This window comes from Podarcis muralis, chromosome 13 (genome assembly GCF_964188315.1).
Source record: "Podarcis muralis chromosome 13, rPodMur119.hap1.1, whole genome shotgun sequence".
NCBI classification, from domain to species: Eukaryota; Metazoa; Chordata; class Lepidosauria; order Squamata; family Lacertidae; genus Podarcis; species Podarcis muralis.
In genome coordinates this window covers 22,089,462-22,111,956 of record NC_135667.1, presented here as the reverse complement: position 1 = coordinate 22,111,956, position 22,495 = coordinate 22,089,462, and the positions used below count along the sequence as shown (strand labels likewise).

The following is a 22,495-nucleotide window of genomic DNA, read 5'->3' as shown; positions in this document are numbered from 1 at the left end:
TCATCTATCTATCTATACCAGATATGTATATAATGCTTAATGTTTGGATATTTAATTGATGTACATAAATAATAATTAGAATTAGAACTCATCATAGAACCAAAAGCATTGCTTTTTCATGCTTTTGAATGTTTTGTGGACTAGAAAAGATTTCAATGTGCAAAGGAAGCACATCAGTGACAGAGCAAGAAGGGAGGTCCACTACCCAAGTGTTGGGGAAATATTGGGGTTCAAAGCCAATGCCTTTGGCTGCCTGGAACAGTCAACAGAATCCAGACACCAATTTTTCATAAAATGGGACATTTGTTTAGGCAATGAGACATATGTGGATACAATTGTGCAAGGTCTCCTGTTTGTAGGCATTGTACACCATAATACATTGCAGTAAACTCTGGGTTGGACCACCCATGTACACATACATATTTATTTCTTTTTTAAAATATTTGTTTCTGACTGCTTGTGAAAGAGCATGAGTTCTGAGGAAAGAAGTTCTTTCCTCAACCATAAAAGGAATTTGGTTAGACTATATTGTCTCATGGTCAGCCTTGTATCTTTAGCATGGGATAATAACCACTAACTTTATGAGGTTGACATACACTTTGTGTCTTAATGTCAGGGCTGGAGAACCTTTTTCAGCCAAAGGGCCTTATCTTCTTGTAGGCAACATTCTGAGGGCCACATGGTGGTGGTGGGCTGGGAAAGAATAAGAAGTCGGTGGGGCAATGAATATAAAATTTAACTTTGTGTTGTAGGCTAGGTTCGAGACAAACTCACATACCCTTCTCTGTTCTCCATTCAGGAAGATAAGAGGCATAATCATGGATTAAGGACTCACTCTAGCTTGGCAAAAACACTCATTGTAAGAAGCAGGACCAGTGACAGGTGCATATGCGCCACTGAGGTGCAAAGATCCACCCAGAGCCCCCATACTAACTTTTATGGAGTTTTTGGTGGGGGGGGAGCCAAAGTTGTTGACTTTTGTAAAGGAGGAACTCGCTCACCTGTAACAACAATGCAGCGGTGAAAAACTGCTTTTCTTTCCTGACTCGTCAAGAATATTTGACACTATGGAGTAACAGAGCGACAGAGGCAGGGGGCGGTGATTTTTGTTTCATTGCTTTTAACTGCCAAGCGATCGAGAGGGACAGGTACATAGTAGATATATATTTGGCGCCCCCCAGAATTTGGTGCCCGGGTACCCCTTGCACCCCTGGGTAAAGACAGCCCTGTACTGGTATGGCCTGGGGAGAGTTCTGAGGAACAGATAAAGAGGCCTAGAAAGCTGCATTTGATCTCTAGGCCTGAGGTTCCAGACCACAGATTTAATTGACCACTACACATGAAACTACAGCTTAGAAATTACTATACTTATCTCTCCTTCTTAAATCTTTGTCTCTGTTCAGCTCGTGTATGGTTCTGCTCCAGTGATGAATGATAAAGCCCCGGGACTTTATTTCTTCCAGATGACCCCTAAGGAAACCCTTCAGTATTCAGGGATACTCTCTTTATTACTGCATTTTGGTTGGATATGGATTGGGGTCATTGTTATAGACACAGACAATGGAGAGAGATTTCTGCAAATTGCAGTTCCACTGTTCTCCCAGAAAGGTATTTGTTTTGCCTTCATGGAAGAGCTCCCCTTTGTAACTTCTTTAACTGAATTTGATGATAATTTGGAACACGGGTCAAAAATACACGCTAAAGCCATGAACAGCAAAGCCAATGTAATAGTGTTTTATGGAGAATCTAATGCTATGATGTATCTGCGATGGTTTCCATATCTGTCAAAAGAGGAACATGAGACAAATATATCAAGAGGGAAAGTGTGGATACTGACAGCCCAGATGGAGCTCACTTCATTGGCCTTTCAAAAGAATTGGGATACAGATATAATCTTTGGTGCTCTCTCTTTCACAATTCACACCACTGACCTACCAGCGTTCAAGCCATTTGTTGAGAGCATCAGTCCTTCCAGGACAAAAGGAGACAGTTTTATCAGAGACTTCTGGCAGCAGGCTTTTGGCTGTGTATTCCCAAATTCTGTTTTGGAGAGGGGAGATGGATACATTTGTACTGGTGATGAGAAACTGCAGAACCTTCCTGGAACGTTTTTTGAAGTGAGCATGACTGGTCACAGTTACAACATCTACAATGCTGTCTATGCTGTGGCCCATGCTTTGCATGCCATGGCCTTGTCTAGAGTGAAACACCGTGCAATAGTGGATGGAAGGGTTTTGAAATTTCAGAATCTCCAGATGTGGCAGGTAGGGGCATGAACATCATCATATAACTTTGCATGGTATCTTAGATCTTACAAAAGGCCCCCAAACAGTGTAGAAACCTATTCCTCATATTCTTCCTGTGCTCACATTATCATCACTCTTTCTATCCAAATCATATTAAAGCTATAGAAAAGTAAAAGTATAGGGTGTTTATAAACATGTGCAATTTATGAAGCACAAATACTTGGGGAGGTTTTTGGAGCTGCAAATGGAATAGCAACTTTGCTGCAGAGCTTGGCAATCCAAATGACATTCTGTAACTAGGCTAGGAGTAACCTTTCTGTAGCCGTGAGAAAAAGCTGTAAAAATTTATGGCATAACATGACTTTCTCAGATAGTTGTTGTTGGCTGCTATCAAATTGTTATAATTTATTATTTATTAAATTTGTATACTTTCCTGTACCTGTAGATCTCAGGGCAGTTCACAACATAGAATTACAATATAAAAAAACCCACAAAATACATTCCCACACAAAACATTTAAAAAGGTATCGGGTGTCAATCAGCCAAAGGTCTGGTTGAAGAGGAATGTTTTTGCCTGGCACCTAAAGATATATAATGAAGGCACCAGTCAAACCTCCCTGGCAAGCGCATTCCACAAACAGGGAACCACTGCAGCAAAGGCCTATTCTCATGTTGCCATCTTCTGGACCTCTCGTGGAGGAGGAACACAAAGAAGGGCCTCAGATGATGTTCTCAGGGTTCATATTGGATGCAGGTGGTTCTGTGTTCTAAGCCACTGAGCCTCTTGGGCTTGCCAGTCAAAAGGTCGGTGGTTCGAATCCCCGCAATGGAGTGAGCTCCTGTTGTTCGGTCCTAGCTCCTGCCAACCTAGCAGTTTGAAAGCACGCTAAAAAGTGCAAGTACATAAATAGTTACAGCTCCGGTGGGAAGGTAAACGGCGTTTCCGTACACTGCTCTGCTTTCAGTGTTCCGTTGCACAAAAAGCGGCTTAGTCGTGTGTAATGGGAATTGGGGGTTGCTCGTGCGTAAGTTGCCGCCGCTCTTGGCCAGGTTGCCTGGATAAACCTTTCCCTGGCTGGACAGCCCTGACGCTGCGGCTGTCTCAGTCACTGGCAGAATCCGTCAGTGGGCATTTCCTGAACTTCTTCCAACATAAAAGTTCCTTGACGGATAGTCTCCGCCTAGCCTCCCTGCACGGAAGTCTTCTGCGCAGGGTGGGTGTGGGCAGCGGAGGACCCGTGCTCTCCCCGCTGGTCTCTGGCGAAGAGTCCTGGAGCCATCTCTCTGAAGCCCGCCTCTGCCCGCCTTTCTCCCTGGTGTAACGCTGATTTCCTTCCCCGACCAATGAGTCCCCTCTCTCCCTGCTGGGCCCTTCTCCGGCATCACTTGGGAGCCTTTCCTCCACTCCTGGCTGCGATGGCAGTTCCCTGACATCCACCTCCCCCCCAGGACCCCCTCCACCTCCAGCCCGCTCCTTTGACCCAATCTTGTCCCTTTCCTTGGCCGACGATGCGGGGAATCCCCTGAAGGAACTGCCCCCATCCTCTGATGATTCAAACTCTGCTTCCCACCTGCTCCTATCTCTTCCCGCGGGGTAACCTTCCCAATCCGATTCCTCTCCCTCTGACACCTCTCCTCCCTCCTCTTCGGAGGCCGAAAAACCCACAAAATCCTCTTCATCTTCTGTGATTCCAAATTGCTCCTCCCAGAATCTCGCTAGTGGTTTGGGTTTCCTTGGAAACCTGCTGTGAAACTCCTCCCTCAGATACTCATCCCTGATGGCCTCCGCGGGAACCCACGTGTTTTCTGACTCGGGTTCGCCCTCCCAGGCCACCAGGTACTCCACCTGGCACCCTCGCCATCTTGAATAGAGTATTTCCGTGGCTTGACTGCGAAGTTCCCTCTCCTCCACCTGCGGGTGTATGGGGACTTCTCCCTCTCGCCCTGGAAATTCCCATCCCTCCCTGTATGGTGAGAGTAGAGACCTATGGAACACCGGGTGTAATTTCATGCTGGCCGGCAACTTGAGCTTAAATGCCACGGGGTTCACCTGCTGTGTTACCTCAAAAGGTCCTAGTCGCTTTGGCCACAACTTCTTGCACCCTCCCTTAAAAGGTAACCCTTGGGTTGACAACCACACCCGATCCCCAACCCGTATGGTTTCCCCTTCCCTACGGTGCTTGTCTGCCTGCCTCTTGTAAGTTTCCTTGGCCCGTTCCAAGTTCATCTTAAGTTGCAGGTGTAGGGCCTCCATTTCTTCCACAAACTGCTCTGCCGCCGGTACGCTCCACCCTTCCTCCCCTCTCCCCGGGAATGCCCTGGGGTGACACCCATAATTTGCCATAAACGGGCTCATTCCCGTGGACACATGTTCAGCGTTATTGTATGCAAATTCGGCCAACGCTAGTTTCTCCACCCAATCGTTCTGCCTCTCGCTGACGTAACAGCGTAGGTATTGTTGGAGTATACTGCTTGCTCTTTCCGCTTGCCCGTTGGTCTCCGGGTGTCTCGCCGTCGAGAAGCTCACCTCGACTTGCAGCAGGCTCATGAGCTTCTTCCAGAACCGGGAAGTAAATTGTTTCCCGCGGTCGGATAAAACCCGACAGCCTGAATATGTGATCCACAAACAACCTGGCTGTTTCCTCTGCCGTCACCGCATGCAAGCAAGCGATGAAATGGCACATTTTTGTTAGTAGATCGACTACCACCATGACTGCCGTTTTCCCCCTTGACTTGGGTAAATCGGTCATGAAATCTATGGACACCACCTCCCATGGTCTTTCCGGTGTGGGTAAGGGTTCCAGTAACCCTGCGGGTGTAGCCCTCTCCCCCTTTGCCCGCTGGCAGCGGTCGCACCCTGTACATATTCCCGTACATCTTCCCTCACTCTTGGCCACCAGAACTGCCTGGTGACTAGCAACATGGTTTTGTGTTGACCAAAATGCCCCGCCGTCGGGTTGTCGTGGAGTTGTTTGAGCACCCTACCCCTCAAGTTCTCCCCCGGTACGTACAGTGCTCCCTTGTAATACAGTACCCCTTCCTTCTCCTCAAAACCGCCATGGTTTTCCCCTGCGTCCCTGAGTTCCCTGATTTTGGTTCGAGCGAACTCGTCGTCTCTCGTAAGTTCGGCTAGTTCTTGTCTCCCAACCAACACTCCCCCACACACCCATCAGCCCTCGGGGATCACGTGTCTGACTTCTGGTGGTCCTTCTCCTTCCATATACTCCGGCTTCCGGGAGAGAGCATCTGCTCTTATGTTTTCCTCTCCCGGCACGTACCGAATCTCGAAGAAAAACTTGGAGAACTCCTGTGCCCATCGCACCTGTCTCTGGTTGAGCACCCACACAGTCCTCCAGTATTCCAGGTTCTTATGGTCCGTACACACCTGGATCTTGTGCTGCGCCCCTATTAGCAAATGCCTCCAGCGTCGAAATGCTGCATAAATCGCAAGCAGTTCACGGTCATACACCGTGTAGTTTTGCTCTGACTTGCTCAGCTTCCTTGAGAAAAAGGCGCACGGTCTCCAGCTCGACTGGTGTCCCGGCTGTAGCAGTACCGCTGAGACGGCTCAGTTTGACGCGTCTGTCTCCAGCCTCATTGGCTTCTGCAGATCTACGTGCAGGAGCTGCTCTTCTGAAGCGAACGCCTTCTTCAGCCTTTCAAAGGATTGCTGTGCATCTTCTGTCCAGACGAATTTCCTTTTGCTACTGAGACAATCTGTGATGGGCGCGGTTAAGTGGGTAAAGTTCTTAATGAACTTCCGGTAGAAGTTGCTGAATCCTAGGAACCTCTGCACGTCCTTCCAGGTTTTGGGGGTCTTCCATTCCAGAACCGCCTGCATCTTGCCGGGGTCCATAGCTAGGCCCTTGTCCAACAACCTGTACCCCAGGAACTCGACCTCTCGGGCGTGGAATTGGCACTTCTCCAGCTTGACCCACAACTGGTGCTTCTGTAGTCTCTTTAGCACTTCCCGGACGTCTCTGACATGTTGCTCCTCATCGTGCGAATAGATTAACACGTCGTCCTAAAAGGCCACGCAGTTCTTGTACAGCAGGGGCCCCAACACGTGGTGCATGAAAGCTTGAAAACAGGCGGAGCCCGACTGTAATCCAAAAGGCATAACTAAGTACTCAAAGGCCCCCAAAGGGGTGAACATGGTGGTCTTCCATTCATCCCCCTCCCTCATCCTAATCAAATTGTATGCTCCCCGAAGGTCCAGCTTCGTAAAAAAAATTCCCTGCCTTACTCGTGTTAAAATGTCGTCAATCCTGGGCATTGGGAAGGTCACGGGTTCTGACTCCAAATTGACGGCCCTATAGTCCACAACGAGCCTGGGCTGATTAGTGTCTTTCTTGTCCACAAAGAACACAGGGCTGCCCCCCACCGCCTTTGATTCTCTTATGAAACCTCTTTTCAGGTTTTTATCAATAAAATTCCTTAACTCCTGCATTTCCCGGTCCGACATGGCGTACAGCTTACCCATTGGCAGCTGAGCCCCTGGGATCAAGTTGATTTGGCAGTCAAAGGGCCTATGGGGGGTAGTCTATCCGCTTCCTTCTCACTGAAGACCTCCTGCAGATCAGCTTATTGTGGTGGTACCTCCCCTTTCTGCTCCACAGCCATCCCAGCCACCCTGGCCACGGCCATTCTCGGGGTTCCCCCCCCCCCAGACAGTGTTCCAAGCAGTGTGCTGACCCAAAGGTGACTGTCCGCTGATGCCATGCCACTACTGGATCATGTAGTGCCAGCCAGCTCATTCCTAATATGATTGGGGGTCCTGCCAGTGTGGCTACGTGAAAGGCAATGGTTTCTGTGTGTCTGGAAACCCTCATTCTCATGGGTGGAGTCTGGTGCGTCACTCCCCCCCCCAGCAGTTCTCTTCCATCAATAGTGGTCACCTGCAAGGGAAAATCTAGGGGCAGTAGGTGGAGCTGGTGCTCTAGCGCGAAGTCTTTGCTGAAAAAATTGCAAGAACTGCCTGAATCCAGCAGCGCCTTCACCTTAACTGGGTGCCCGTTTGGGAGTTCTAGTACCACCTCTATGGCTATAGCTGCTTTGGGGGGGGTCTGGCTGGGGCACTTTTAGTGGTTGCTGGCCTGGCTGCTGTGCCCCATGATTGGCAGCCAAGCGTTGGCATTTCCCTGCCCCTGCTCCTTTTCCCCCTCCTCCTCACAGCCAGCTGCTCCCACCATCCCTTGCCAAGCCTTTCTTTGAGGGCAGACCCTGGCAAAATGTCCTGGCTGTTGGCAGAGGAAACACTTCTTGGCTGTTTTCCCATCCCTTCCCTCCTTCTTGCGAACTTCACTGGAGTTTGAAACCCCGCTCGCGTGTGCGCCATCGATTTCCATTGGCTCCACTGGCTGGGAAGGCTGCCTCGGTATTTCAGGAATGCGGTTGTCATGCCAACGCTCTCCTCTCCCTTCCCGCTTCTCTTGAGCCCGCGCCTCTTGGCATACACCAATCGCAAGCACAGCCTTGGTCAGCTGATCCATCGGTTGCGGGCGGGGCACGCGGGAAAGCTCGTCCTTCACTGATGGGCTAATCCTTCCTCAAACAACATTTGCACGGGTTCCGAGTCCAGATCCCACCCAAGTCTGTGGATAATCATCGCAAAACGTGACCAGTACTCTCTAACTGATTGGCTCCCCTGCTTGCAAGCCATCAGTTCCCGGCGAGTCACACTTTGCTCCACTTGACTGGAAAACATAGTATCCATGGCGCCAAAAAAATTCCTAAGGTCTTTTAAGGCAGCATTCTGCGTTGCCATTAAGGGCCTGATCCATTCCCTGGCCGCATCTTGAAGATGCCCTACAACATAAGCCACCCGCTCGCCATCGTCAGCAAAGTCATCATACTGCAGTTCCAAAGTGTACTGTACCTCCGTTCTGAACGCATTATAGTCTCGGGGGTTCCCCCCAAACTTGTGCACCAGTCCTGGTACCTTCCTTGCGATGGGGGTGGGCCTCCCCTGGGCATCCTGAGTCTGCCTTTCGTCCAGCCGCGCCATCAACAGAGCAACCTGCCGTTCCAAATCTCGGTTTCTCTCCTCCAGATTTGGCACTGCCGCTGCTACCTCCTGGGCGCCTGCTCCACCGGTTTGACTCATGGTGCTGCCTGTCTTGTCGTTGTGCACAAGCAACGTCAAGGACTGACGGATTGCTGTAATGGGAATTGGGGGTTGCTCGTGCATAAGTTGCCACCACTCTTGGCCAGGTTGCCTGGATAAACCTTTCCCTGGCTGGACAGCCCTGACGCTGCGGCTGTCTCAGTCACTGGCAGAATCCGTCAGTGGGCATTTCCTGAACTTCTTCCAACATAAAAGTTACTTGACGGATAGTCTCCGCCTAGCCTCCCTGCACGGAAGTCTTCTGCGCAGGGTGGGTGTGGGCAGCGGAGGACCCGTGCTCTCCCCGCTGGTCTCTGGCGAAGAGTCCTGGAGCCATCTCTCCGAAGCCCGCCTCTGCCCGCCTTTCTCCCTGGTGTAATGCTGATTTCCTTCCCCGACCAATGAGTCCCCTCTCTCCCTGCTGGGCCCTTCTCCGGCATCACTTGGGAGCCTTTCCTCCACTCCTGGCTGCGATGGCAGTTCCCTGACATCGTGCTGGCCACATGACCCAGAACGCTGTCTATGGAGAAACACCGGCTCCCTTGGCCTGAAAGCAAGATTAGTGCCACAACATCATAGTCACCTTTGACTGGACTTAACCATCCAGGGGTCCTTTACCTTTACCTTTTTACCTATAGAGAGAAGTGGTTGTTGAGGTATTGCGATCCTGAACAATTAAACAGACTTTGAATCGGAACTGGAAACTAATTGGCAGCCTGTGCAATCAGGCCATATGCTCAAACCATCTTTCTCCACTGAGCAACCTGGCCACTGATTTCTGCACTAGCTGAAATTTCTGAACCGTCTTCAGGCTGTCTTTCTTCTTTGTGGTATCTAAACTTACAGCATGAGCAGCCTACATTCATGTAATTTTGTGGATTCACATAGCGATTCCCCCACCCCATTCCATGGCAGCATTCTGATGCCACAATTAGACCTTAATTTGCAAAATCCATCTCTAGACATTATTAAATTGTTGCCTTTTCTTTTCCAATCTAGCTCCATCAATTTTTGAGAAGTGTCTCATTTAACAACAGTGCTGGGAACAGGATTTCTTTTGACCATAATTTGGAATTATTAGCAGAATTTGATGTTATCAATTGGATAGTTTCCTCAAATCAAACTTTTCACAGAGTGAAAATTGGGACTGTGGATCCTGACAGACCTTCAGACCGAGTGCTGACCATAAATGAAGATGCCATCACATGGCACAAGTGGTTTAATCAGGTAGGATCTGACTGTTGGCAGCTTTGGAGATCTCCCATTTTTGAATAGTACTGCCTCTCTGTGTGGAAGTGCAAAGCAAATTTCTGTGAACAATTGTGATTTCTCTTTTAACAATTATGTTAGAAACTAGCCTTCTGTACTGCACAATAAATTTAAGCAAATTGGGTATCACCCAATCAGTTTTCCAAAATCTGTCAAATATCCGAGAAGTGAATGTGGATAAAAATAACAGAGTTGTTGTTGTTGTTGTTGTTGTTGTTGTTGTTGTTGTTATTAAATGTTATAGAAAACAATGAACTTGTAAAGGAAAAAATAATATGATGCATTGGAGTATATTGAATATTATGTTAAACAAAAGGTTGTTAATCCTATTTGTAAAATACATTGTCTTTTAAATAAATATAATTTGAATTCTGAAATACTGTTCAAGGGGCAGAGAGGGGTAATTTATGCTTATGTTTACATGTATACCTTAATCAATATTACTTTTGTTATACAGTTTGGCATGAAAAATAAACAGCAACAAAATAAACAAATAATGTGTTATAAATATAGGCATAATACTACAAAATATACAAGCTTTGAATTGCAACTTGTAAGATCAGACCGATTCATACATGAATGAAATGCCTTCTTGCTATAGAGAGTCCTGGGGTAGGGGGACGGGGACTAAATATGGTTAATAATTTCAAACTATGTATTCTCATTAGGCACAGCCTCTTTCTGTCTGTACAGAGAGTTGCCATCCTGGTTTTAGAAAGAAAGGGAGGGAGTCAGAGGCATCTTGCTGCTATGATTGCATCCCTTGCCCAGAAGGAGAGATTTCCAATCAGGAAGGTATGAAATATATTATTTAGGTTTATCAAAAGAATGGGTGTCATTCAGAGGAGTATGCTTATAACCGTGAATGCTTCAAGGTTACTTTTTTGTTCTTTGAGTGATAGGTTTTGTTAAATGGTTTGGTGAATTGGATCTAAGAAGAGGCTGCTGCTTAGGGAGAATCTGGTCCATGTGGTATCATTTTGACCTGGTGATTGTAAAGAAATTAATTCAATTAAAATTGCAATGCATTTTTACTAGTGCTGCTCTGCCGATATCTAACTAAAGAAAGCACCATTCAAAGATGTTATTGAGGTACACCTCAAAATCGGGATTCTCAAATTAGTGTTGCTCCTTGGCTATAAACTACAAATTGCCTGTTTTTTGTTATGTTATGTTTTGTTTTTAAAAAGAAAAGCCCATAAACAGAGAAATTTGCAGCTATATTTTGCTTTAGCAGCTATCATTCATGTTTTGTGAATGGCACTGCAACAGGCTTTTACTTCAGTCTTCCTTTAAACTGTTCTTGGATTCTGCAGGGGATGAACAAAAGTTCCCCCTTTAAGGATCATGGGTCTTCTGCCACATTTAGGTTGGCACTGTAATCTCAAACTGCTTAAAAAAAATCATTGTTTTTACTACTAACAATGCTGCTTAATATCACTGAGGCTCTAAACCACATTTGAGAGTACCAGCACTGAACATATATGAATTTGACTGCATGAAAGAAACATTTTTATGCATCGTCTTGAAATGTTATGGCGTATTTGTAAAAGAAAGATCTTGGCTTTTCTATTTCAGACATGAATGACTGCATTAAATGTGCTGATGAAAAGTATCCAAGCAAAAATCAGGATTTATGTATTCCTAAATCTGTAACCTATTTGTCATATGGGGGACTCTTAGGACTTGGCTTAACCTGTTTTGCTCTAGCCTTTTCTTTCACCACTGCTCTGGTGCTAGCAATATTTATAAAACACCATCACACTCCCATCGTCAAAGCCAACAACCAGAACCTCACCTATACTCTCCTAATCTCTCTCCTGCTCTGCTTCCTTTGTGCACTGCTATTCATTGGGAAACCGCAGAAGATTATGTGTCTCCTCCGACAAACTGCTTTTAGCATCATCTTCTCTGTGGCTGTTTCTTGTGTGTTGGCCAAAACTACCACAGTGGTCCTGGCTTTCTTAGCCACCAAACCTGGATCTAGGATGAGGAAATGGGTAGGGAAGAGGCTAGCCAACTCCATTGTGCTTTTCTGCTCTATTATTCAAACTGGTATCTGTGCTGTGTGGTTGGCAACCTCTCCCCCCTTCCCAGAAGTAGACATGTACTCAGTGAGTAAAGAAGTTGTATTGGAATGTAATGAAGGGTCTGTGGCTATGTTTTACAGTGTCCTGGGCTACATGGGCTTCCTCGCAATTGCCAGCTTCACTGTGGCCTTTTTTGCCAGGAAGTTACCTGACAGTTTCAATGAAGCCAAGTTCATCACTTTCAGCATGTTGGTGTTTTGCAGTGTTTGGTTATCCTTTATTCCAGCTTATATGAGCTCTAAGGGCAAATACATGGTTGCTGTGGAGATCTTCGCTATCTTAGCCTCCAGTGGTGGTCTTCTGGGTTGCATCTATCTTCCAAAATGTTATCTTATTGTGTTGAGGCCTGAGCTGAACAACAGGGAACATTTAATAAGGAGAAAATTGTGAAGATTCTGATGGAGGGGAAAGTGGTGTCCATTGAGCTTTCAGCAGCTTTTCTTGAAATTCAGAAGCCCTTATGTAGAGTTTGGAATTCTGTGTTCACCATAGATGGACAAATCTTTCATTTCCAGTTGTTTAACCTTCCCGTTTTTTGAAGGACAGCCATTCATATGTATATGTTCCATGTGATTCTTTCCAAATGCAATATTTCTTCTCAATCTCTGTGATTCTATTCACTCATTAGTTATATTTTTTTAATAAAAACTTCATCGCTGGTGAGGGTTCTTATTTGCACTACAAGAAAGCTGGAGTAAATTAGTTTCAAAGCACTATATCCCTAGTTTTTATTGTTCCAATCCCAATCAGGTTTCATGCAACATGGAGGAATTTAGAGGTGCTCTGCTGCATCTTTTCCCTGTTCGGTCAGATATCAGTAAATTCAGTAAACAGCACTAAAGAAAACGAAGCAGTACACTGCAATGTGTAAATGTGGGATATAAGTTCCTTTTCACCCCACCACTGTTCTACCAAATCTATAGAAACCCATTTCCACCCGCCCCCCCGCCACCATATATTTTAACTTGAATGAATGAATGAATGAATCTTTATTTGCCTCAGCCATCAGCCGTAGCAATAAAACAACAATACAATATACAGAGAATAGAAATACAAATAAAAAGTTGATTATATAAAATACATTTTAGGGTTTTGAATCAATAGTCAAGTAGTGGATCTTATTCTAATTGCCCCAGCTAAAAACCTTGCAACCTTTTGTGTCACCTGCTCATCTTGATCTGCCAAGAGAAAGGATAGTGTGGCAGTGGCTGGGCAACCTGGAATGGACAATAAAAAGGGGTGATAATCTCATTGCTCAAGTCTTTATAAAGAGTGCAAGCCAGAAGGACATGTGTCACTGATTCAGTACTGCCATCTCCACAGGGACATAAGTATTTTTTGTGTGGAAACTGTTGGAATCGTCCTTCAAGTACAGCCGAGGGCAATATATTCAATCTTGTGAGAGTAAAAGCGCATCTATGTTTTACAATTGCTAGGTTATGCAGATAGGGTGCCAGAGAGTCAAATGGGAAGGTGGAAAATAGTCATACCATGGGCAAAATTTCCTTATTGTGGCCAAGTTGTTCTAGTGCTTGATATCATTTAAAGGTAAAGGTACCCCTGCCCGTACGGGCCAGTATTGACAGACTCTGGGGTTGTGCGCCCATGTCACTCAAGAGGCCGGGGGCCAGCGCTGTCCGCAGACACTTCCGGGTCATGTGGCCAGCGTGACAAAGCTGCATCTGGCGAGCCAGCGCAGCACACGGAACGCCGTTTACCTTCCCGCTGGTAAGCGGTCCCTATTTATCTACTTGCACCCGGGGGTGCTTTGAAACTGCTAGGTTGGCAAGCGCTGGGACCGAGCAGCAGGAGCGCACCCCGCCGCGGGGATTCGAACCGCCAACCTTTCGATCGGCAAGCCCTAGGCGCTGAGGCTTTTACCCACAGCGCCACCCGCGTCCCTGATATCATTTAGGCACAGACAAATTAGACTGATTGCTTTACTAAAACCCAAAGTGAGTAGCTGTTGTGGTGATAAGCCACAAGAGTGAAGTTTTTGATATACAATTTTAGACCAGGCACTCTTGTGACAATCTTGCAGCACTAGGGATATTAGACCGGAGGGATTTGAGTTTAGGCAAAGCCAACAGTTAAGTGTCCTGTGCCAGATCGGTAATTCTACCGAGGGAAGATTAGCCTCTAGGTGCAATGATGCATTTGGGGCACAGGGCGGTACTTGATACTAAAAAAAAATCTTTTAATCCACCAGTACCTGTGGTAATTTAAGTGTGGTTCCAAAAGAGCATAGACACCTCTTTTTGAAAGTGAATTAATCAAATATTTATTTCAATTTTACAAAACAATTATTTAAAAATGGATGGTTATGTTTAATGAAAAGGATACAATGTAAAAACAACAACTCTCAATTCAGTTATTATGATTCAGAATGTTTAATAGGCTGCTGTTTCTTTAACAAAAAGGGGGATAGCTATGAGAGTTTCATTCCCCAGAATTCAGATCCATAGCCAATTACACTGACTCAACTCCATTTAACACCGTGTTCACTAGGTCCTGATAACTGCACTTGCAAGTCTTCTCATAAAAAAAAACCTTAATTTAAATATTTATTCTAATAAACATCATTTTGTATGCAGTTTTTACTAATATACTCATGGGGGGGGATCCCCTAATTTCTTTTGTTATTTTTGCTAACATATGTATTTTTAAACCGCTTTCGGTTCATTCTATACAACAAAGTGTATAGGAAGAAGGGTTTCTTCCTGCAGGCTTCTTCTTCTGGAGGCTGATTTCTTGAAACCCTTTTTGATTCCCTGTATTCTAGATGTTCTTAACTCTTCTTTTTCATGTTTTCAAAAATTGTTTAACTGGAGGCCTTACTAAAACCATAAGTAAAAGCATGGGCTGTTGGTGGTTGGGAGGCATTTGTCTGATGCCTTGCTATTTTCTTAATACCTAAATGCCATAGTATTCTACACAGTATAAGGAGTATCTTAATAAAGTTAAATATCAATAAAAGAGCTGTTCAATTGAGGCAGCAAGGGTAAAAACAAGCTAACATCCAGCTGGTGGCAGCAGTGAAATTTGGAAGGCAGGGTTCTGTTGCCTCCATTCCCTCTGAGAGTACAGGCTGCATCCCAAACTACCCCAACTCCTGGTGTTGTGGAAAGTCCATTTTAATTATGCTTGCAGCTTACAATGGAAAAGCAATGACTGGGTCATGCTAGGAACAACCCATGTGGCTCATCGATTCCTGTAGTTTTGAAAAGAAGGCTTCTCCTATCATGAAAGAAGTTACTTTTGTCTCTAGCTCCAGAGAACAGCATTATTTCTGGTGTCATTTTTTTCTTGTATACCATTCCAAACACATTGTCAGATGTGACAAACATAATTTATTCAACAATTTATTCATTGGGAACCCCAAGAGTGGAACCCATGACCACCTCCCTCTTTAATTACTATCAAATGCCTAGTAATTCATTCTTCTTGTCCAGCTCCCTGTGGGATTCATGAGCCACAAACAAGATTTACAGCAAACACTGTTAAGCAAAGGCAACCAAGACTGTTATAAATATACCCAGCACCATGTGGGGCAGGGGAAAGGACTGGTAACAGAAACAGTCCTCCAGTGTGATCTCTAATAGTTTCTATTATTCACTCCAAGGCTCAAATAAAGAAGGCTGTTAGTCATCAAGACATTATATATAGTGTTGTAAAAGAGAATAGCAGAATTTCCGTGTAAAAAATAAAATTATCCTTGTAGTGAGGATGGTGGTTTTAGTGGTCTTCCTGCTGGCACTGCTTCCTCACAAGTTATGGAAATCTCATGCTGTGAAATGTAGGATTTGTGGTCCACGTTACCCACAACACATGTACCATCAGTCAGGAGACCTCATCATTGGTGGCATTGCAACTCATGGTAGCTTTTTCGACAATTCAATAGCTTTCACTGAAGACCCTCCACCAGCATTGCTTGAAGATTTCTTGTAAGCACTTATTCTTTATTTGTTTTAATCTCTTTGTATTTTGTCACTGAAATGAGCAGTGGTAGAACTACAGTCTATAAACAGTGGCTTCTTGTCTTAGATGTATAAAAAGGTAATACATTAATAGAATGCTGAAGTGGAAATCCCCCCCCCCCCCCCGGGAGGATACATTTAAGCCTTCAGAAACTATTTTATTTCTCTTCACTATATCTTTCATTGGCTGTGTTACCAAAATTCTGCTGTGATTTCTTTGTTCCATCATATCTCTCACTTCTTTCTATTCTCACACTTTTGTTCTGCTATCTTAGCATAGGGCATATTAGACTCATGTTATCAAGAAACCCTATTGTAAAGTGTATCCCTTAGTGTTTAATGCTCAGAAACATCATTCTGCACATGATTGTGCAGTGCAAGTGTTTATGGAAGCATGGCAGAGGAAGTGAACAATAACACTAGTCTCATGAACAGAAGGTGTAAGTGTAAAAAAAGGGGAAGGGTAGGAGAGCCTACTTAATGTTGGTTCAAGGAAAAAAGTACAAAGAGGGAGAATTTCCTTTGATGCCAAGAGCCAAGTTTAAGGCAAGTACTATTTGGTGAGAGAACCTCAGAAGAGATTTTAATTCACAAAATAGGCAGCAAAGTAAAGAGTGGAAATATAGGCTCTAAATTGTTTAGGATACACCTTTCCAAGGGAGTTCCAAAATTGCCCTTTATAAAAGTTCCTTTCAAAGATTCCCTCTTCCCCAGCATAGGAAAAGACCACATGTGGAAAGTTTTTTTTTTTTTTAAAAAAAATGCTTACTTAACAAACTCTCCACAGGTCAAATTAATGTGCTGTTGCATATATGAGTCAGAAATGCTGCACAGGGAGTAAGATGTGGCTTTATAACCAAATGATCAAAGTTTATAAATTATTGGTATAAGAACATGAAAATGGCTGGTGACAGCTGTGTGGCTGAGCTGGAGCAACCATCTCAGAGGGCATTGCATGCTGAATTCTCAGGTAGACTGGGGGGAGGAACAAAGGCTTGATTACCTATTTCCTCCTCAGGCAAGGGGAAGTGACAAAGCTACTTACCCCCAAGGTAAGGGGAAGTGACTCATATGTTAGCTAGGAGAACAATCAGTTACTTATCAACTAGTTAAAGCTCAGAGACGGTCCTTCTTGTTTCTCTAAACCTTCAGTGGAATTTTCCAGTTAAACCCTTTCACCATTTCACAGGCATTCCCATTTTCAGTGTGAATTAAACCAATTGTACTTACAAAGTGCTTCATCTATTGTTAGGCTCTCTGCTTTCTGTCCTAGCAGTCCCAATGGGCAGCACCTAGCACTGCTCCTGGGAAACAGAAACAAACCACAGCTTGCTTTTGTATATGCAGGCTGGGCACAAAATCACAATTTGTCATCTCACAATTTGGCTCGAGATGGTAATAAAATAATAATAATGAGGAAGAAGATTCAGAACATAGTGGTTTATTATTATTATTATTATTATTTAGGTGTGGAATAGTTTGATACAGAATGCAACTTTCATTCTAGTGCAGTGCCAAAGAATTACCAACACATTCTGGCCCTGGGATTTGCAGTGAATGAGATAAATGAAGACCCTCTGATCCTGCCCAATATCACCTTAGGCTTCAACATCTATGACAGCTATTTCAAGGCAAAGCAGACCTACTATTCTACAATGCTACTTTTATCTACATTGGAGAGATTTGTTCCGAACTACAAATGTGACATCCAGAATAAGCTGACTGCAGTGATTGGAGGACTAGACTCCAAAATCTCTGTTGCAATTGCAAATATCCTCGATATCTATAAGATTCCACAGGTAGGTAAGGCACACATGCTCATTTGTATGTGGGAATAGTGCATAATTAATATTATTTATTATTATTTATTTATTTATTTATTTCAGATATGTATGTAATGGTTAATGCTTGGATTTTTATGGATGTACATAAATAATAATTAGAATTAGAATTCATCATAGAACCAAAAACCTTGCTTTTCATGCTTTTAAATGTTTTGTGGAATAGAAAAGATTTCAAAGTGCAAAGGAAGCACATCAGGGACAGAGCAAGAAGGGAGGTCCACTACCCAAGTGTTGGGGGAATTTAGGGGTTCAAGCCCAATGTCTTTGGCTGCCTGGAACAGTCAACAGAATCCACACACCAATTTTTCATAAAATGAGACATTTGTTTCGGCAATGAGACATATGTGGATACAATTGTGCAAGGTCTCCTGTTTGTAGCCATTGCACACCATAATACATTGCAATAAACACTGGGTTGGACCACCAATGTACACATACATATTTATATCTTTTAAAAAATATTTGTTTCTGACTGCTTGTGAAAGAGCATGAGTTCTGAGGAAATACACTAAGTTCTTTCCCCAACCATAAAAGGAATTTGCTTAGACCCTATTGTCTCTTGGTCAGCCCTGTATCTTTAGCATGGGAAAATAACCACTGACTTTATCAGGTTGACGTACACTTTGTGTCTTAATGTCAGGGCTGGAGAACCTTTTTCAGCCAAAGGGCCTTATCTTCTTGTACGCAAAATTTTGAGGGCCACATGCTGGTGGTGGGCTGGGAAAGAATAAGAAGTCAGTGGGTCAATGAATGTAAAGTTTAACTTTGTAGTGTAGGCTAGTTTCGAGACAAAGAGGCATTATCATAGATTAAGGACTCACTCTAGCTAGGCAAAAACACTCATTGTAAGAAGCAGGGCCAGTGGCAGGTGTGGCCTGGGGAGAGTTCTGAGACACAGATAAAGAGGCCTAGAAAGCTGCTTTTGGTGCCTAGGCCTGAGTTTCCAGACCAGCGGGTGGCGCTGTGGTCTAAACCACAGAGTCTAGGGCTTGCCGATCAGAAGGTCGGTGGTTCGAATCCCTGCGACAGGGTGAGCTCCCATTGTTCGGTCCCAGCTCCGACCAACCTAGCAGTTCTAAAGCATGTCAAAGGGCAAGTAGATCAATAGGTACCACTCTGGTGGGAAGGTAAATGGCATTTCCGTGTGCTGCTCTGGTTCGCCAGAAGCAGCTTAGTCATGCTGGCCACATGACCCGGAAGCTGTACGCCAGCTCCCTCAGCCAGTAAAGCGAGATGAGCACTGCAACCCCAGAGTCGTCCGCGACTGGACCTAACGGTCAGGGGTCCCTTTACCTTTATCTTTACACATGAAACTACGGCTTAAAAATTGCTATACTTATCTCTCCTTAAATCTTTGCCTCTGTTCAGCTCGTGTATGGTTCTGCTCCAGTGATGAACGATAAAGCCCCAGGACTTTCTTTCTTCCAGATGACCCCTAAGGAAACTCTTCAGTATTCAGGGATGCTCTCTTTATTACTGCATTTCAGTTGGATATGGATTGGGGTCATTGTTATGGACACAGACAATGGAGAGAGATTTCTGCAAATAGCAGTTTCACTGTTCTCCCAGAATGGTATTTGTTTTGCCTTCATAGAAGTGCTCCCCTTTTCAATTTCTTTCACTGAATTTGATGATAAGTTAGAACATGGGTCAAAAATACACGCTAAAGCCATGAATAGCAAAGCCAATGTAATAGTGTTTTATGGAGAATCTAATGCTATGATGTATCTGAGATGGTTTCCATATCTGTCAAAAGAGGAACATGAGACAAATATATCAAGAGGGAAAGTGTGGATACTGACAGCCCAGATGGAGCTCACTTCATTGGCCTTTCAAAAGAATTGGGATACAGATATAATCTTTGGTGCTCTCTCTTTCACAATTCACACCACTGACCTACCAGCGTTCAAGCCATTTGTTGAGAGCATCAGTCCTTCCAGGACAAAAGGAGACAGTTTTATCAGAGACTTCTGGCAGCAGGCTTTTGGCTGTGTATTCCCAAATACTGTTTTGGAGAGGGGAGATGGATATATTTGTACTGGCGATGAGAAACTGCAGAACCTTCCTGGAACGTTTTTTGAAGTAAGCATGACTGGTCACAGTTACAACATCTACAATGCTGTCTATGCTGTGGCCCATGCTTTGCATGCCATTGCCTTGTCTAGAGTGAAACACAGTGCAATAGTGGATGGAAGGGTTTTGAAGTTTCAGAATCTCCAGATGTGGCAGGTAGGGGCATGAACATCATCATATAACTTTGCATGGTATCTTAGGTCTTACAAAAGGCCTCCAGTGTAGAAACCTATTCCTCACATTCTTCCTGTGTTCACATTATCATCACTCTTTCTCTCCAAATCATATTAAAGCTATAGAAAAGTAAAAGTATAGGGCGTTTATAAAGATGTGCAATTTATCAAGCACAAATACTTGGGGAGTTTTTTGGAGCTGCAAATGGAATAGCAACTTTGCTGCAGAGCTTGGCAATCCAAATGACATTCTGTAACTAGGCTAGGAGTAACCTTTCTGTAGCTGTGAGAAAAAGCTGTAAAAATTTATGCCATAACATGACTTTCTCAGATAATTGGTGATGGTGCTATCAAATTATTATAATTTATTATTTATTAAATTTGTATACTTTCCTGTACCTGTAGATCTCAGGGCAGTTCACAACATAGAATTACAATATAAAAAAACCCACAAAATACATTCCCACACAAAACATTTAAAAAGGTATCGGGTGTCAATCAGCCAAAGGTCTGGTTGAAGAGGAATGTTTTTGCCGGGCACCTAAAGGTATATAAGCCAAACCTCCCTGGCAAGAGCATGCCACAAACAGGGAACCACTGCAGCAAAGGCCCATTCTCATGTTGCCATCTTCTGGACCTCGCGTGGAGGAGGAACACAAAGAAGGGCCTCAGATGATGTTCTCAGGGTTCATGTGGGACGCAGGTGCTGCTGTGGTCTAAGGCACTGAGCCTCTTGGGCTTGCCGATCAGAAGGTTGGTGGTTTGAATCCCCGCGATGAAATGAGCTCCCATTGCTCTGTCCCAGCTCCTGCCAACCTAGCAGTATGAAAGCACGCCAAAAAGTACAAGTACATAAATAGTTGCAGCTCCAGTGGGAAGGTAAACGGCATTTCCGTACACTGCTCTGCTTTCATTGTTGCACCAAAAGCGGCTTAGTTGTGCTGGCCACATGACCCGGAAAGCTGTCTGTGGAGAAACACCTGCTTCCTCGGCCTGAAAGCAAGATTAGTGCCACAACCCCATAGTCACCTTTGACTGGACTTAACCATCCAGGGGTCCTTTACTTTTACCTTTTTACCTATGGAGAGAAGTGTTGAGGTATTGCGATCCTCAGAAATTAAATGCACTTTGAATTGGATCTGGAAACTAATTGGCAGCCAGTGCAATCAAGCCATATGCTCAAACCGTCTTGCTCCACTGAGCAACCTGGCCACTGATTTCTGCACTAGCTGAAATTTATGAACCATCTTCAGGCTGTCTTTCCTCTTTGTGGTTTCTAAACTTACAGCATGAGCAGCCTACATTCATGTAATTTTGTGGATTCACATAGAGATTCCTCCATCCCATTCCATGGCAGCATTCTGATGCCACAATTAGACCTTAATTTGCAAAATCCATCTCTAGACATTCTTAAATATCTATTTAAGATATTTGCCTTTTCTTTTCCAATCTAGCTCCATCAGTTTTTGAGAAGTGTCTCATTTAACAACAGTGCTGGGAACAGGATTTCTTTTGACCATAATTTGGAATTATTAGCAGAATTTGATGTTATCAATTGGATAGTTTCCTCAAATCAAACCTTTCACAGAGTGAAAATTTCGACTGTGGATCCTGACAGACCTTCAGACCGAGTCCTGACCATAAATGAAGATGCCATCACATGGCACAAGTGGTTTAACCAGGTAGGATCTGACTGTTGGCAGCTCTGGAGATTTCCCATTTTTGAATAGTACTGCCTCTCTGCGTGGAAGTGCAAAGCAAATTTCTGTGAACGATCGTGAGCTCTCTTTTAACACTTATGTTAGAAACCAGCCTTCTATACTGCACAATAAATTTAAGCAAATTGGGTATCACCCAATCAGTTTTCCAAAATCTGTCAAATATCCGAGAAGTGAATGTGGATAAAAATAACAGAATTATTATTATTATTATTTTTAAAAAAGTTATACAAAACAATGAACTTGTAAAGGAAAAAATAATATGATGCATTGGAGTATATTGAATATTATGTTAAACGGAAGGTTCTTAATCCTATTTGTAAAATACATTGTGTTTTAAATAAATATAATTTGAATTATGAAATACTGTTCATGGGCAGACAGGAGTAATTTATTCTTATGTTTACATTTATACCTTAATCAATATTACTTTTGTTATACAGTTTGGCATGAAAAAATAAACAGCAACAAAAATAAACAAATAATGTGTTATAAATACAGGCATAATACTACAAAATATACAAGCTTTGAATCGCAACTTGTAAGATTGAACCCATTCATACATGAATGAAATGCCTTCTTGCTATAGAGAGTCCTGGGGTGGGGGGACGGGGACTAAATATGTGCCAGTGTGGTGTAGTGGTTAAGAGCGGTAGTCTCATAATCTGGGGAACCGGGTTCGCGTCTCCGCTCCTCCACATGCAGCTGCTGGGTGACCTTGGGCTAGTCACACTTCTTTGAAGTCTCTCAGCCCCACTCACCTCACAGAGTGTTTGTTGTGGGGGAGGAAGGGAAAGGAGAATATTAGCCACTTTGAGCCTTCCTTGCTGTATTATACTGTATTGTTTTAATTAGTGTTTTTATAGTTGTTTTGATTTTGTGTGGAGTGCCCTACCTGGGTGGATGGAGCAGCCAAGTAATTTCGTTGTCTCCGAGAGGGGGCAATGACAATAAAGATTTATTATTATTTATTATTATTATTATTATTTAAAGGGAGTG

The 22,495-nt window shown here is 44.0% G+C and overlaps 1 protein-coding gene across 1 annotated transcript; it reads left to right on the top strand.

The window, feature by feature from the left end:
- Positions 1 to 11,055: 11,055 nt before the first annotated feature.
- Positions 11,056 to 12,370, top strand: LOC114583192 (vomeronasal type-2 receptor 26-like). Its single transcript, XM_028704532.2, has one exon. The coding sequence runs from the start codon at positions 11,202 to 11,204 to the stop codon at positions 12,099 to 12,101; it is 900 nt and encodes a 299-aa protein (XP_028560365.2). The 5' UTR covers positions 11,056 to 11,201; the 3' UTR covers positions 12,102 to 12,370.
- The last annotated feature ends 10,125 nt before the right edge of the window (positions 12,371 to 22,495 follow it).